General features: G+C 39.2%; 2 protein-coding genes across 2 annotated transcripts; one reads left to right on the top strand and one right to left on the bottom strand.

Annotated features, from left to right (window-relative positions):
- Positions 1–789: 789 nt before the first annotated feature.
- On the bottom strand, positions 790–8207 carry sugp1 (SURP and G patch domain containing 1). Its single transcript, XM_005476172.4, has 14 exons — positions 8054–8207; positions 7435–7603; positions 7190–7290; positions 6778–7026; positions 6497–6620; positions 6295–6395; positions 5262–5385; positions 4842–5170; positions 4448–4554; positions 4130–4307; positions 3906–4012; positions 2808–2953; positions 1525–1654; positions 790–1317 (listed from the first exon to the last, which is right to left on the bottom strand). The coding sequence occupies exons 1-14, from the start codon at positions 8070–8072 to the stop codon at positions 1291–1293; spliced, it is 1911 nt and encodes a 636-aa protein (XP_005476229.1). The 5' UTR covers positions 8073–8207; the 3' UTR covers positions 790–1290.
- Positions 8208–9009: 802 nt separating this feature from the next.
- rnf126 (ring finger protein 126) lies at positions 9010–16531 on the top strand. The gene is made up of 9 exons (XM_003438188.5): positions 9010–9168; positions 9954–10012; positions 10248–10308; positions 10403–10641; positions 10836–10904; positions 10989–11058; positions 12663–12756; positions 13090–13205; positions 15428–16531. The coding sequence occupies exons 1-9, from the start codon at positions 9094–9096 to the stop codon at positions 15578–15580; spliced, it is 936 nt and encodes a 311-aa protein (XP_003438236.1). The 5' UTR covers positions 9010–9093; the 3' UTR covers positions 15581–16531.
- The last annotated feature ends 293 nt before the right edge of the window (positions 16532–16824 follow it).

Here is a 16824-nt window from a genome sequence, read left to right as displayed (position 1 = left end):
ATTTAACTTTTATTAAGTGATTTTACCCCATTGTTATCTATGATCATTCATATTTCCCAGGAGGAGAGAGTATATTCTTGGCAAATGTAGTTCATTTTTCTCAAGCACTGATTACAAGAAAGAGAAATTGTTACCTGAGACAATTAATTAACCAATTAATCATTTATTCCAACTAAAAAATGTCAATCATTACTTGTTTCATCTTCTCAAATGTCAGGATTTATTTGCCTTCAAGATAAAGAATTTTTTAAGTATATTGTCAAAAGCTATTTTACATCCCTTTCACAATTCTCATAAATTTTAAGAGATCAAAAGATTAATGGATTATAATAATTGCACCCACTAATATCTGCCTTAAGAAATTTAATCCATCAAGAAAGCTTCATGCCATTAACCAGCAACTCTCGATTTACTTTCTACTTTCACTTAAGTTGCCTCTGATTGATTGTTTGGCTGAGGAGCAGCTCTTGCTTAGCTGGGATTTCTGAGTTATATTTATCCTGTCTAAACCTCTCTGGGGAATGGCAAACTGGAGCTCTGGTTTCACTGATTTGTCACTCCTCACCACTGGCTGCTTGAGCCTGGTCAAGCCTGCTTAATGACTCACTGCTGTACAGAGCCATGGCAGAATGATTACCGATCAAACTATCAAATACGATTACACGACTGCCTACACTTGGCACACAGGTATGTCATAAACTGAAAGTAAGATACTCTTGGCCCCTGCATGTCCACTAATAAATAGATTATAAACAAATAGGTATAAGTAGGTGAAAAGATAACTGCACATTTCAGGAAGTGGCTGTTTTATTGCAGAAACTGTAGCATATAGTGAAAATAATCGAAATTGTTACAGAACACAGTAAGCAAAATTATACAGAAAATTGTGTGCTAAAGCAGAAGTGAGTTTATTAGATGGTAAAGCAAAAAAATGTAATGAGTTTACTCATTATAGAAGTCGGGTGAGGACAGTATTTGTTACAGTCTTGAATTGAAATATAACACAGATGATCAAATACTGAAAGACGGTGTGTAATTACACCAAACAAACTAGAGAATCTACAGATCTTTATTCCATTTTCAAACTTCGTCATCCTCTTGGGCGCGCACACACACACACACACACACACACACACACACACACACACACACACACACACACAGTATTTCAAAATTTCTACTGTGCAACAGTGTTCATTTTGTAATGAAGCGGAGCTGTGGCAACTGGAGAAAAAAAGCTTTTAAGTTACAATAAAGAAGAACAAGTATAAACATAAACAGCTGTCTACATTAGTAATATGGTCTCCGTGGATTATTCTGTAAAAAGACAAAAGAAAAAGCAGATTAAATTCAAGCACAACAAAAGACTGTGTGTGGATGTGCAGCAGAAATCTTCTTTAAAAAGTCAATAGATCATAACACGGAAACAATGTGTGGCTTTCTTTATGCAAATCCAAATTATGTAAACAGTTTACATAAATTGGTGAAATTTTATAATGATAGAAAACATAAAAGAGATGTTACCAGTGGGTTGGGCCTGAAGCGGTAGGCGAGCATCATCCTCTTTCTAAAAGCGTCATATTCATCATCACCTTTTGTGAGCTCAGCTGGGCGGTCAATTCCAAATCCTGCTCCATTCATAGCCGTAGTTCCCCTGGAGTGAGACAGAGAGATCATAAAATAAGCCTTTTTTGTGTCTCTCTGATACGAGTGTTACAGTCTCTAATAATAACAACTGCTCTTCCAAATCAGAGGTGTAAATAATGAAAGTATTAATGAATGGCTACTGTGCATGTTGGCTCACTGTCAAACTCATGGCCTCCTGAGACAGCTGAATATAAACAGAGCCAGTGGTAATAGTGGCTCTGTTTATATTCAGCTATTTATACCTAAATAGGTCTGCTAATTCCTATTTAGGTAAAAACGCCTACAAGATTTACAAGCACACACTGTACACTGACTGCTAAGTAATACATTCCTGACCCTGTCATTACAGGGTCATTTAACGACACCAAATTATACTTTTATATACTTACTGCACTAAATGTTGAACTAATAATTCCTGCAATTTATGTATCAAAGTACCCTGTGACTGAAGCAGTAAATCAGGTGTAGTTTACATACACTCATCATGGGCATGAATTTCATGGTTATTTAGAATTTTTTCAACCGTTAGTCTTCCAGGATGGAGTGATTGTACAGCATATATTACTCTCTATCGACTTAAAAAACAAAACAAACAAAAAACAAAACAAGAAATGGTGCACAAGTTGGAATCTTTTTTATAACTGCCAAAGCTCAAGAACTGGAAACTGCTGGAACACCAGTGTCACTGTCCACACTGTTTTACATTGACATGGAGTGAGAGGGTACTGACCAATAAAGACGATGCTGCTCTAAAAAAAAAACCCAACACCTTCAAGATTATCCAAACCAAATTTCAGTCAAAGCAGGTTAACATTAAGCTGATGGAATGGCGTGCCCAAAGCCCCGACCTCAACCTTATTGAAAATCTGTAGACTATGTTTAAAAGCTGGGTTGTGGTAGAAAACCAGGCAATTTAAATGAACTGGTTTGACAATACCAAAAGTGTCTGGTTGAGGTGCAACTTGATAAGAGACATTTAACCAAATACAATTACAATCAATCCATCCTGAAAATTCACAGTTAAAAGAAATCATTTAAAGCCCCAATTTACCATGGCATTCATGTCCATGATTAGCATATGCAAACTTTTGCTCACAACAGCACTGAGTTCAGTTTAGTTTAAATATTAGAAGGATGATATTATAAGTAGAAATGCTCACTTGTTGACAGGAGCCTTTATTCCCTGTCCTTCACTGCCGAGGCCTTCGCCTTCTTTCCAGCCCATCTTCATGAGCATTCGGAAACCGAGATTCTCCACCGTCAACTTAAACTCTTTGTATTCTGAGTAGTCAGGGTCCCGACCCTCCTGTGAATCCAGGAGAAAAAGTTGAGCATTCATAACAAACAGAAGCAGCATTGTGTTTTGATTCAACACATTATTTTTTTATGACTGTAGGAATCATAATTCAGTTTTATTAGAAACACTCAAAAAATCCTAAAGATGTCGCATAAACATGAAGCAAATGGGACATGGAGACGGCTAAAATAAAGCAACAATGTTTATCATCCTTGGGAAGTGCACATGTACAGAAACAGGGAGTGTATATAGTTGATTATTAGTTCTGCACAGGTAAGTCATAGGTGTCTTCTATTGTTTAGTTGTTTTAAATGTTTAGAACATTATAGATGATGTAGATACATCATCAATAAGACTCAGCTTTCAGGCCTTCATCAAATACAGCCTGCAAAAACATACGTACTATAATAACCCAACAGTTATATTACATTTTCCTCAAAGACACTTGTCTTTGTTTATACGTGCTTAGACTCAAACTGTATTCTGTTTGCTATTTAAAAAGCCACATCCTGGAGCTGACTTTCTAACAACTTCCCATGCTTCTGGCAGACAAATTACGTTCATAGTGTTCATTTTTTCAGCTTTGATACTTTTTGATGAGATAATAACAGTGCCAAATCACACAGATTTCTTTTTAAAGTAGCAATTATAGTCTGTTCCTAGGGGACTTTCAGAAAGGGATGAGGAATGTGCTGGGAAATGGGCAGTCTGGGTTCAACTGCTGAGGCATTTCAGAAAAACCTCAGCTCTACTAATAGATATGCATGCCTTTCTTGGTCAAAAAGCCACTAAAAATTATACTTAATATATATATATATATATATATATATATAAACTGATTTACAAGGGCCTAATTTAGCAATCCTTTCTTTTCCCCGGAAATAACATGCATGATGCATTAAGCAAATCCTGATATTTCCTTCCCAACTTGGGGAAGTGTTGAATTCAAATGAAAACTGACCTTTAGTGCCTTGAAAGTCTCCATAAACTTCTCCAGCTCCTCTGGGGGCAGGAAGTCACCAATAAAGTGCTTCCCTTTACCCATTTCTGTCAGAGATTCAGCCCATTCTGGAACAGACATTTAATTTTTTTTTTTAAATCAGAAAGGATCACATACTAAGTCTTCAAAAGCCTATAGAGTTAAAGTGTATATGAATGATTTTCCAGGCTGCTGGTAAAACTCACCGCGAGTCTTCTCCATTTCCATCTTTCGGAGCCGATGTTCCCAGGTCCCCGCTTGCTGGTCCACCTCTTCATCGCTGTCATACTCGTGCTGATGCTCTCTTATGGCCTTCTCCCACATCACCTGCATGTCTGCCATCGCACGCTTGTGCTTCATAATCATGTCATACATCTCTTGCATCTGCAAAAAAACAACGCCTGCTCAGTTAGCAACACGTACGTTGTTAGGAACTTCCTGGAAATTATAATATTGTTTGATTTGAAAGAAATTTAAAAGACTAAAGCAACAACACTATGTATTCTTTTTTAATACTTCCATACCTCTTGTTGTTCTTTCAATTGTCTCTTCTGGTCCTCAGATAATTCTGTCACTCCAACCAGACCAAGAGGCTTCCCTTTTTTATAACCCAGACCTCTCAGCTCCTGGGCTAAAACGGGGAATATCCATTAGTATGTATAATGCTAGCAATCTCAATTTTTCATTAATCGTCAAACTATCTTGCTGGGCTCAATGTTCAGATGACTTTATGAAATATGGCTATGAGCATTAGCATGCATAAGTTGGAAAATATTTAACAATATTTGTTGTCAGCTGCAAAGCACATAACACTGTCTTCTGAAAGAATTGCACAAGAAAAAGGTTTGGGATTAAATTAATATTCATCCCCTACAAATAAACACATGAACAGTACTTGCACATTTGTAGAGTAAATACCAGAAAGTGATGGTGCGTTAGGGTCTGGAAGACTGTTCTCATGAGGAACAACAATTGGAGGAATAGGCAGGTCGACTTTGTCATCTTCAGACCCCCATCTGCTCTTCCTCTTTCGTTTCACAGGTGGGGGTTCTGACTCCTTAAAGTTAAGTGCAGATGGCTGGCTCTGCTGTGGAGAGAATTCTGGTACTGGAAAAGCAGCTGGTGGCTTAACAGCTGTCCTAGAATCTCCTGTTAAATCTGCAGAGTTCTGAGAGTTTGCAGCACGATACTCCTTTACTTTCTCTTTGTAGAAACGGTGGGCTGGACTTTGTTCATCATATAAAAAACTGAAGGACAGAAGATTCATACAGTTCAGACGAACTATTAAAAAAGAAAATGTGAGACATGCAGGACACAGAAACAGATATGAACACTTACCTGAAGGCTGGGTTGTTTCGGTTGCGCTCAGCAGCGATGGCTTCCACCTCTGGGCCACCCTCCGCCACAAACTTGGCCAGCTTCTCAGCCACCTGCTGGGTTTCCGCGTCCACTGGGGGGGAGACTTTAAGCAGCCTATTAGTACTGGGAGTCAATTCACACTCTACTACTGTACCGTACTCAACTGGCCCTCATACACCACCAGTCTAGAGCCAATAGGGGATAAGAAAAGGAAAAGGGAAGGAGGAGCAAGGGGGACAGGGGTGGTGAATGGGGAACTGTATGGATTTGAGGCTTTTACTGTAACAAATGAAGAATGAAGCCCTGAGAGACTCCAACAACATACAGTATAACTATAATTTAAAACTTACATCTGCATTCATTACACTGTCCAAGTCAAAATCTAATGCTGTATTTATTCAAGACTTATCAAAAAATAAAACACTATAGCACAGTCATTGTGCCAGAAAACAGACTGAGAGTCTGAAAGCAAAATCTGCAACATATTTAGCACAGTTAAAAGCAAAGGCTAGTTGTGACGTGTTGGCTTGAAGTTGGAAAAAGACCCAATCAGAAGCAGAAAGTGGGTGTTGAAAAGTGCCAATCCAGATCAGAACTTTAAAATACATAATACATGGTTCAGCTGCTTTCCAAATATCTCAGTTTTAGATATGCTAGGAGTGGACACAGTAAAAGTTACACATTTAAAATGAAAAAATATTGGTGTAGTTGGTGAGCTGGACTAACACTACTGAGAAATGTGAGCCTTCTGCTATGCAGTTTTCAAAACTGATCAAGTTATGATGAACTTCATTGCAATAGTACATTAGTTACAGGCTTCTGTGGTCACTATTTTAGCCATCACTATCAAGCTCTGAGTATCTCAGTAGTCAGATTATAATACCTGAAAATTGTAAGTGTATCTGAGAATGCGGTACTGGCATCCATTCCTGTGCAATAACAGTAACTCTGAGAGGAAAGATTAAAGAAAAAGAGCAGAAAAGGAATTGTGTGAAATAAAAATGCCATTTACCATTATCTGAGAGTTTCTCTGGTCTTTGCAAATCCTTTTTCAATTCTGCAATCTTTTTCTTGTAGTAGAGATATTCCACGCTGCTCTTATCATACAAAAAACTAAAAGGCAAGGACAAAAATTGTAAACAGATACGTCTGAAAAAAACTTTCAGAGTAAAATAAGTCTCAATAAGTTAAGTGACAATGTCCTTCAAACTTACGAGAAAACAGGATTGTCCTTGTAGTCTTCCTTAGCCTTCTTCTCCAACTCAGGTCCCCCCTCGGCCACAAAAGAAGCCATCTTGTCGATAATGAGTCTGGTGTCTGAATCCTCTGGGGGAGAGACTTTAAGCACGCTATGAGTACATTTACTCAAAGGGCACAAATGACAAAATGCCAGTCACAAGGCAACTGTTCCACTGGAGTACGCAGAGGATGCACTGAAATGTCCAAGCCATGGAGGTGTCCCCTGACACAATGAAAAACACAGGCCAGGAATTACCTTTCATCTCTAAGAATTTGGAGTAATCGGCCTCTTCTTCCTCATCTTCGCCATCTGGAGAACAAAAGACACTTGGCCTCTGGCTGAGAATAGGATTCTTCTTGGACTGTGAGAAGCTCTTGAACTGATTTAGCATGCTGCTGACTCCAAGGCCAGGTCGCTGGCCAACGAAAATGCTCTTTTTCTGTAGCGCATTTCCTCCTGGTGATAAAGTTGGGGTTGATGGGATCTTGGCGTCATTGATGGAACCTAGAAAGAAAAGGAGACACTTCAGGAAAACCCTTCTACTAAATTCTATTATATTTAGATTCTAATTAATTAGGTTATGCATACTAATGCAAACTGTCCCATCTAAAGCTCTGCTAAATTTCATTCAATATTTTGAGTAAGCTGTGCAGAATCAGGTACTAACCAGACACATGTGCCTTTTCCTTCTGCATCTTCATGAACTGCTGTAAGAAGCTCCCATCATTTGCGAACTTATTTGTGGAAGCCCCTTGGACACTGGTAGAACTACAGGGATAAAAGTATTTTTAAAAACATGTTTTCAAGTCTAAGGTCACTGTTGGCATCAAAGAAAACATTCACGTGTACAAGTATCAGATTGTTGTTGGTATTCAAACTGAATGTGGGCCATAATAGGATGTGTATAATTACCTTTCAGACAGAGGCTTGCTAGTGGTTTGCACATTCATTTTTGCTTGCTCTGCCATTCTTTCTTCAATCTCTTTTTTCTTCTGAGCTATCAGTTTTTCTTGACGGAGAATCGTCATGTTCATCTTGCTTTTCTGTGGTTGGATGGGTCTGGACTTCCACCCTCCTCGACCTCAAATACATGATAAAATACAATGTATGTGACAACAACCCTAAACCTCTAACAAAAGATAGTGCCACCCTCTGAAACAACTAGCACATCAGGAAATCTGACACTTATTTTATAAGCTGGCGAAGAGTAGTGCTAGCCTTTTTAAAAAAAACTTATTCGAGCAACAAAACAATTTTCAGTAGCTATGTGACGAACTCTGAACTGGGTTAAAGAGGCAGTTGTGTCTTTAAATATGATTATTAAAGACTGCAGTTGAAAGTGTGTATTTATCGAACTGTATTTAAAACCCGACCTTTACCTAGTCTAGCTAACCCAACAGCTAGTTAACTTAGCTGGTGTTGTACACTGGTTCAAACAAGCTAAATTAGCTTGTCAGATTTAACGGATAAACGATCGACCTTAAAGTGCAGTTTGCACGTATTTGGTGTAAATCTCACTGTAAACGTTTACCTGCATCGCCAGACTCCATGGTCGCAGCAGGAAGAAAAATGCACTTCTAAAAAAGACGAGCAGGGACGACAAAAAAGGCCTGCAGTAGTTACGGTAGAAGCGGGGCGACTTCAGGCTGAATTTCCCCACAAAACTTCCGGTTTCCACTCACCAGAATAAAAGCATTATTTTTTACCTCGAGTCTTAACCACATTTACTTTACAGTCTATGTAGTAAATAGGTATATAATAATTTTAAAACCATGCTTTCTTAAATTCCGAATCGTAAACAATGTAAATAATCATCCTTCATCTTCAAACCCCCAAAGGAAAACAGACAAACAAATAAACAAACAACAACAAAACAACCTGTGGTAAGATTTTTTTCTTCACATCTCCCAGCCCTATTGAAATTGTTTGGACTTGTAAAGACGAGGGATAGTGAATATATTGTTACCACAAACTCTGACTATTGAGCTGTCAGGCAGGAAGAAGATGGATGCAGTGAAGGAGGACATGCCGAGGATTCGTGTGACAGAGGAGTAGGCAGATGATCAGTCGAAAGAAGAATAAAAATACAGTAATTATAGTGCAATATTTTAATCATTTATTTATTGTTATCATTTAGCTTCTTTTCAGGTTCACTTTTATTGTTTAAAAAGGGTTAGTTCTCTTTCTTCTTTGCCTTCTTCCTCTTATTATTATAAAAATGATCAGGTTTAAAAAGTTCTGAAAAGGTAGTACAATATACAGATAGACAAAACACTTTGTCTTACAGCCATACCAGGGTAGGTCAAAAATGCACCAATAGGGCCTTCTCAAATTTGACAAAACTGACAAAAAATAAAACTAAAGACTTGCTTCTATATTATATATTCGTTTAGTTCGTTTTATGATAAGATAGAAGAACAGAAATTATAATTTGGAGGTAAATACACCGGAAGTCATTTTCTGCCTGTCGTGTCAGGTGCGCGTTAGTTTCCGTTTCCTGTTGCAAGAGCTGTTGCCGTTGTCCCTTGTTGCTACCCGTCCGTACTGTGCGAACTGCTCTCCTGCTCAGAAATGGCTGAAGCTCCCCCACGGCCCTGCCGGTTTTTTTGTCACCGGTGTTCAGCAGAGATTAGTCCGCGTTTACCGGTAAGGGCCGTAGAGACACCTTTTGTCCGCGTGAAGGATGATGAGTAATATCCGAGCTTGTCTGATTTTATGTGCGTGTGGCACTCAGAGAGTCTCTCGAGTCATTTGCTGCTGTTTAGCTGCGCTAGTTCGGCTAGCCCTGTAGTAAAGGACGGGGTGGTAGTCAGGTGTCACTAATCAGGCTGGCGGATACGCTCGGGTTGAGATGTCATGTTTTACCGTTATTATATTGAACGTAACTAAATGACAACCAGGTAGAGCTGACGTTAAGGGCTTGACAAGTTCAGCCGCGGTAGCCTTTTGACGTTAACGGGCAAGCTAACGGAAGACCGCGGGCTCACTTTCGATTTAGGGGAGTTCTTTTTTTTTTTACTCAGGAGACACCTCTTAGCGGGGAATGCTTTCCAGTAAAGACTGTTTTTGGCTGATTGTAGTTGTTAAATCATTACAAAGTCACTCTCTGTCGGCTCTGCTGTTGTGGCACCAACCAACCTCCCAGCACTTTGTTGTCAAAGCCTTTCACATGAAGCTTCTTGAATGTTGCAGTAACGGTTTCTCTTTAGTCAGTCTGCTGCTCAGCTTTGTGACACAGTGCCCTTTAAATGTAGGAAACTTCTAAGCCCTGCTCAATAAAGTTGCACTCCATAAACGCTCCTAAAGACAATTTAAATAAAAAAAAAAAAAAATATTATTATGGGTTGCCCAAGTATATAATGTTGGTGTTTGACCTAATAAATAGACAATTGTGTTTGTGTCAGGGATTCAAATTTATATTTTCATTGTAGGACTACACGTGTCCACGCTGTGAATCTGGTTTTATTGAGGAACTGCCTGAAGAAAGAAGGTAAGGAGGATCAATCTGAAGAAGTCCACTGAAACAAAGTTTAGCTCTTCATCACACTCTCTTTGAACATTTAGTCAGTGCATCAGAACATCAGTGCAAAATTTGTGCCACCAGTAACCATAGGCAGAAGGTACTTGTGTACTGATGCTCCGATGATAAATCGGTGTATCACTACTTAGTTTAATATTTCAGTACATTTCTACCTCTTAACGTTTCACTTTCTGTGTTTATGCAGTGCTGAAAATGGGTCTGCCTCTACTTCCTCTTCCAGTGATCAGTTCCGCCCAGTCTTGGAGGTCAGTGTGATGTGATAAATCAGCTGGTCCTGAAAAACCTTTTTTTTTTACACCCTACACTATATTTTGACATTGCCTCTGTCTCTATCACTAGAACATGGATCACCAGCACTTATTCCCATTTCCCCCGGGTTATGGTCCATTCGCCCTTGGGATTTTTGATGAAAACTTTGACCTTCGGTTGCGGCTACCCACAGAGGACAACCGAGAGACGGAAAACAGGAGAGAGCGGGAAATGGCATCGCGGCAAAGATACGGTGCACGGCAACCACGGGGTCGGCATGTTCCTCGGCGACAGGGTACGCGACATGAAGGAGTGCCCACATTAGAGGGGTGAGACATTTTCAGCAGTAGAGCATGACTGAGAAGAAGTGACAGGGGAAACAGCTTGGCTTGCTACTATGTTATGTGCAAATATTATATGTCACATGTTATGGTAACAGTATTAATCCCACTGTTTCTCAGTTTGAACCCTGTTGCTTGTTGTAAGTAGTTTGTTTTTGTGATGTTTCTTTTTTCCTGACTAGAATTATCCAGCAGCTAGTAAATGGAATTATAGCACCTACAGCCATGCCAAATATTGGGATGGGACCTTGGTAAGTTTAAGAATGTATGATAGAGACATTGCTTACTTATTTCAGGAGACTTTTTACTTTGTTAACATCCTTCTTAATTTGCAGGGGTATGCTACATTCCAATCCAATGGACTATGCCTGGGGTGCCAATGGGCTCGATGCTATCATTACGCAGGTATGTACAATGTTTTTCTTTCACATGGAAATAGAGATAAACAGAATTTTATACTTGGCTTTTGAGTCCAACAAATCTATTCAACAGAGTTGCAGGGATACTGTGTTTTAGTAAATACAAGACCTGGGCCCTGGATTTCAGGCCGGGGTCATTTTAGCAAGTTTAGCACTTAAAAATACAATGAACCAATATAAAAGTGTTCAGCACAACATTTGGAACCTCCCTCTGGTGTTCCAGGAAGTCTCACTAACATACACAGAGAGGCTTCAGAGATTTGACCTTGAAGGCTTTCAAATTTAGATGACTAGCTAAAATGTAAATCTGCATCAGCTGATGAGAATACACTAAAAAAACAAACAAAAATTACTCTGTGGGAGATGGGAGGGGGGGCTGATTACAACAAAGAGCGAGGACCTAGGAGGGAAAAAACTCCCAGCATTTTTTTTTCTTCTATCGGCTGGCACTGGATATGAAACATCAGGACATAACCGCATGGTAATTAACACGTAACGCACCAGCACGACCCTAAATGTGGGCAACGACATCGGCTACTTACACAGGTTGCGTAGAAAACTCAAAGATTCTTTGCAGAAGTCCAAATCAGACATTACTGTAATGTTATTAAGGTGAAGTTTAAAGACAAAGCTCTAGGCTAACTGGCTCAGAATGTATCTGTGACTTGAACATAATTTAGTGAAATGTGCAGCTTGTTTTTTAATTCATAGTGTTTAATGTGACCGAGGACAGGATAAGAACACAGAGGCGCATGGAGGCAAAACAAGAGAGCCACCACAACAAACACAGAAATAGCAGAAATTACACCAGTGTTGTATCTTAAGGAAATGACAAAGCACAATGCAGGCCTGAAGTTAAGGTCACAAGCAGTATCCCCCTGGAATTGTATAAAACCGTCAGTCTAAAGGAGCATCTTCTTGTGCAACCCAGCATCACTTCTAACCTTCCTGCAACTTTCACATCCATCCCTTCCCCAGACCACATGTTTATGCACATTTTTGATGAATGCTGGGTCTCTAATAATGTAAAAAATATTAATTTAAGCAAAGGAGAAAGTCAAAGGAACCAAATGATGGAAGAATTATCTTTTCATGATGCCCTGAAACTCCTCAGGATGTTAGTAGTTCTCCGTGTTGACCCTGATGAGTTCAGTGTACAAGTGTGTGACTATAAAAAAATTCTCCAGGTCACATTCCTGACCTGATATGCTGCCTTCAGGCTTGGACACTGTGGACTCATTCACTGAAACTTGCGGTTTGGTCCCTGGGTCATAGCTTTCATTGACCCGTCTCCCATCAATATTAATGATCCTCAACATGAGGGTCTGGTCAGAACAGGAATTTCAGGGTTCACTCTAAAAATAGCAGCAACCGTGGGAGGGGATTCGAAAAAAGGAGAATGTCCAAATTAACATTTTTCTTTTTTTGTGTCTAGAGTCAAAGAATGCATGTTTGCAAGTGCCTAATGAAGCACTGATGATCAGGCATATAGAAATATGAAGAGAAGTTTCCTTTGATTTGATCGGCCTTGTTGTCATTCTGATTTGGTCACAGCTGGTCATTGTGAGCCTGTCTGTTTTTCATTTGTAGTTATTAAACCAGTTTGAAAACACGGGTCCCCCTCCTGCAGACAGAGAGAGGATAAAGAATTTACCCACGATTTCCATCACAGAGGAGCACGTCAGTAAGTCCTCTTCTCATTTTCAGTGTGGTTCTTTGTACATTTCACTGCAACCTGCTCAGCTATGCACTCTACTTAAAACCAAATAAATAAAACATCTGTGTAGACATTTCTACTGATTCAACAACAGTGTGTTTTTTTTGTGTTTTTTTTTTTTTTAATAATGAGAAAACAGCCTTTGAAAAATGTCTCTTTTTTTGGGACATTTGGCTTTCAGTCACAATTGCTCAACACTACCTAAACTCAAATAAACTATATCAGTGTGATCTCAGTTCTCCGTGGGGCTGATGTGTGTGTGAGCACAGACAGATGGTGTGTCGTTTGCTGTTTGCACAGGTGCTGGTTTAGAGTGTCCCGTGTGCAAAGAAGACTACAGTGTTGACGAGAGTGTTAGGCAGCTACCCTGCAATCATTTGTTTCACAATGACTGTATAGTACCGTGGCTGGAACAGGTATGTATATTTAATGGATGATGCAAACAGAACTATAGAGCTGATTGAAACATTAATTGTGTTATTTCATTTATACCAACCACTTACATATGAAGCCAGGTTTGTTTTGGATCATTTGATTTGTATATAACCTATGTACTTCCTAAACTACTAATGTGGTTGCAGAAGATGGCTGCCCCTCCCCGAATCTGGTTCTGCTGAAAGGTTTTCTTCCTGTTAAAAGGGAGTTTTTCCTCTCAATGTTGCCAAGTTCTTGCTCATAATGGGTTGTGTGATAGTTGGGTTTTTTCTAATGTTGTAGGTTATTTTCCTTAAAGTATAAAGTGCCTTTAGGTGAGTGCTGTTATGAATTGATATTATATAAATACAATTGATTGTTTCTGATTATACTGTAAACAAGTTAACTGCTAAATCATAGCTTTACAGTTTTAATAAAGACTTTCAAAAGCAGCACTGATTCTCAATATTCTCTGGTGGCCCTCTTAAATCTTGCTGCTTTGAAACTTTAGTGGTTTTCTGTATTCCAGGAGTAAAGAAAAACACTCTAATCCCTGCAGTTTTACACATACTGCATCATTGCCCGGTAGTTTGGAAAAACAAACAATATTTCCCCATCTTACACTTATTTGCAGGTCATATTATAAATGGGTTGCATTTTTTTTCCCTTAGTGCATATCATATGTCTCTTCTGATACTTTCAGCAATCTTCCAGGAATTTGCTGACATTTGTGAGCCAATCTTCACCCTGGAAAGTTTTTTTTTTTTTTCTTCAAAAGCTCTCTATTGCTAAAAGGGCAAAACAGATAAAGCAGTGTTTACCAAAGTACCCGTGTACGAGTGGGCACGGCTTATGTCTTATTTAAGAGCTGTCATTCATCCTGCCGTTGTGTTGATGTCAGATGTTTTCTGGTTGGTGGGGGTTATTTAGTTTTATTTTGCTCTAACATGAGTAGCTTATGACGTGTGAGTCCTGAAGAAATCACCTTGTCACTGAAGCTGTGGCTAGAGGCAGTTGAATTACATTGTTTACAGAAATATGTCAAATTGAATTTACAATAACAAATTCCAACACTAACTCTTTGGTTGCACTGAACACGGAGGGTTTTCAGACTGTTTGCGGTGATTTTCTCTCTTTTTACTGGCCACATGCAGAGCTTATTCAATTCAATTCAATTTTATTTATATAGCACCAAATCACAACAACAGTGGCCTCAAGGCGCTTTATATTGTAAGGTAGCCCCTACAATAATACATACAAAGAAAAACCCAACAATCATATGACCCCCTATGAGCAAACACTTTGGCAACAGTGGGAAGGAAAAACTCCCTTTTAACAGGAAGAACCAGGCTCAGGGAGGGGCGGCCATCTGCTGCGACCGGTTGGGGTGAGAGAAGGAAAACAGGATAAAGACATGCTGTGGAAGAGAGAGAGAGAGAGATTAATAACAAGTACGATTCAATGCAGAGAGGTCTATTAACACATAGTGAGTTAGAAAGATGACTGAAGAATAAATACTCAGTGTATCATGGGAATCCCCCAGCAGTCTACACCTATTGCAACATAACTAAGGGAGGATTCAGGGTCACCTGATCCAGCCCTAACTATATGCTTTAGCAAAAAGGAAAGTTTTAAGTCTAATCTTAAAAGTAGAGATAGTGTCTGTCTCCCAAAGTGGAAGCTGGTTCCATAGAAGAGGGGCCTGAAAACTGAAGGCCCTCTTTTGCATGTTCAGGGTAGGGCAGTTTGACTGAGTTTGTGGGATGGCCAGACTACACTGGCTAAATAAATGTTGGCATCAAAGGTCATTTATGTAGTTAAAAAAAGATTTCCATCCATCCATCCATTCGCTTCCGCTTATCCTTTTCAGGGTCGCGAGGGGCGCTGGAGCCTAAAAAAAGATTTCCCAACCCAATAGCGTCATCTATTTTTACATTTGTGGAGTGGGTCTTTGTGGCGCACTCAGTTTACTCATTGCTGTCACGCCTAATGTAGGCATTTTCATTGATTACAGTGGAAGCACACACCCAGTGAAGAGTCTGCATTATGTCTACAGTGTAGCCACAAGGCTGTTGTCTGGAACCAGGCTTCTTTCAGTTGTTTAAACGCTTTATTCAAGTGTCCATTTTACTGAATTATTAAGATTGTGGGTAGGAATAAAACTGCTGTGTTCATGTATTGAAGCTGATCACAGTGTTAACTTCCTGTTCCCTGTTTCTTACAGCATGATACGTGTCCCGTGTGCAGGAAGAGTCTTAGTGGACAAAACACAGCCACAGACCCGCCGGGGTTATCGAGAATGAACTTCTCCCCCTCTTCCTCCTCCTCTTCCTCCCCAAGCTCACCTAGCAATGAAAATGCTGCCAGTAACTCCTAGATTTTCACTGTTTCACAAGAGAAAACATGAAACCGTTCTTAGACCCAGCAGCTCCTCTCTGCAGCTGAAACCAGGACATTTTTCTGTCTCAGGTGAACGGGACAGTGAGACGAGGTGAACTCAAATTTTAGGATTTTTTTTGTTTTGTTTTTTTTTTCTCCCTCCTTCTGTGCTGAAGGGATATTGGGACCAGCTCCCGCTGCTACTGTTACAGAGTGTTTGAGGAGGTGGGACTCGATGGAGAATATGATGACGATAATAATAACAGTCCACTTATGAGTGGGATTCTTACAAGACCCGGAGCAGAATTGAAGCCAGATTGGACTGCTTTTTGATGAAAACATGTCCTTGCGGCAGTGCTTGGACACATTTTATATTTAAAAGACAAGATGCTCTTTTTTTAAAAACATTGCCTGTGGTGGTGGAGACCGTAGATGTGTAGATAGAGAATTCATTTTTGAACTATGAGCCACTGTACAGCGAATGGATCAAACTAAGACCTTGCGGGAAGGAGACTGAGTGTGCATCTGATTTTTATTTATTTGCACAGTTTTTCTTTTTAGTTTTTTTTTTTGGCACAAAATCTCATGTTGGGATGTGAATGTGAGTAAACTACTGAACAAAAACAAGCAACATTTCAACCTTTTGAATTGAATAAATCTTTGAAGATGTGTTTTTCCTTTTTATTAAATTTTTTTTAGAGTTTGATTCAGTGTATTTGGTGCATCTTGGCAAGTTGAACATTGTTACAACTTAGGAGGGGATATGTAGTGAAAATGTTCACAACTGTGTGTTTATTGGACCCCTGCAAAGTAAAAAAAAAAAAAGGGCAAACAGGCATGGGATCATCTTACCTCTGTGGAACTGGCCAGATGTGTTTCACGAAAACAAGTGTTTATTATTTTATTTACTGAGTTTTTGTACAGTCACAATAAAGTGATTAAAAACAAATTTAAAGGTTTTTGCTGACATTGTAAAGAAATATGAGAGCTGACAAAGTTACTCTGAGGTTCAACTATACAGTATACGTTAAACTATAGGTTTAGGGGAAAAAAGGATGTTAAAAAATGTAAATTCCCTCATTCCCTTTTTCAGGATGAAGTGGTTTGAGGTTTGATTTCTTTAATGGGTCATAACAAATGTTAACGTGTTTTCTCACCATGTGAGATTTGAAACTTTTGGATAAAATGATGTCTTACATATGTCTTGAAACCTTTTTTTGATCATGTAGTAAAGTGATGGTT

This window comes from Oreochromis niloticus, linkage group LG18 (genome assembly GCF_001858045.2).
Source record: "Oreochromis niloticus isolate F11D_XX linkage group LG18, O_niloticus_UMD_NMBU, whole genome shotgun sequence".
Lineage (NCBI taxonomy): Eukaryota > Metazoa > Chordata > Actinopteri > Cichliformes > Cichlidae > Oreochromis > Oreochromis niloticus.
This window is presented reverse-complemented; position numbering and strand designations above follow the sequence as displayed.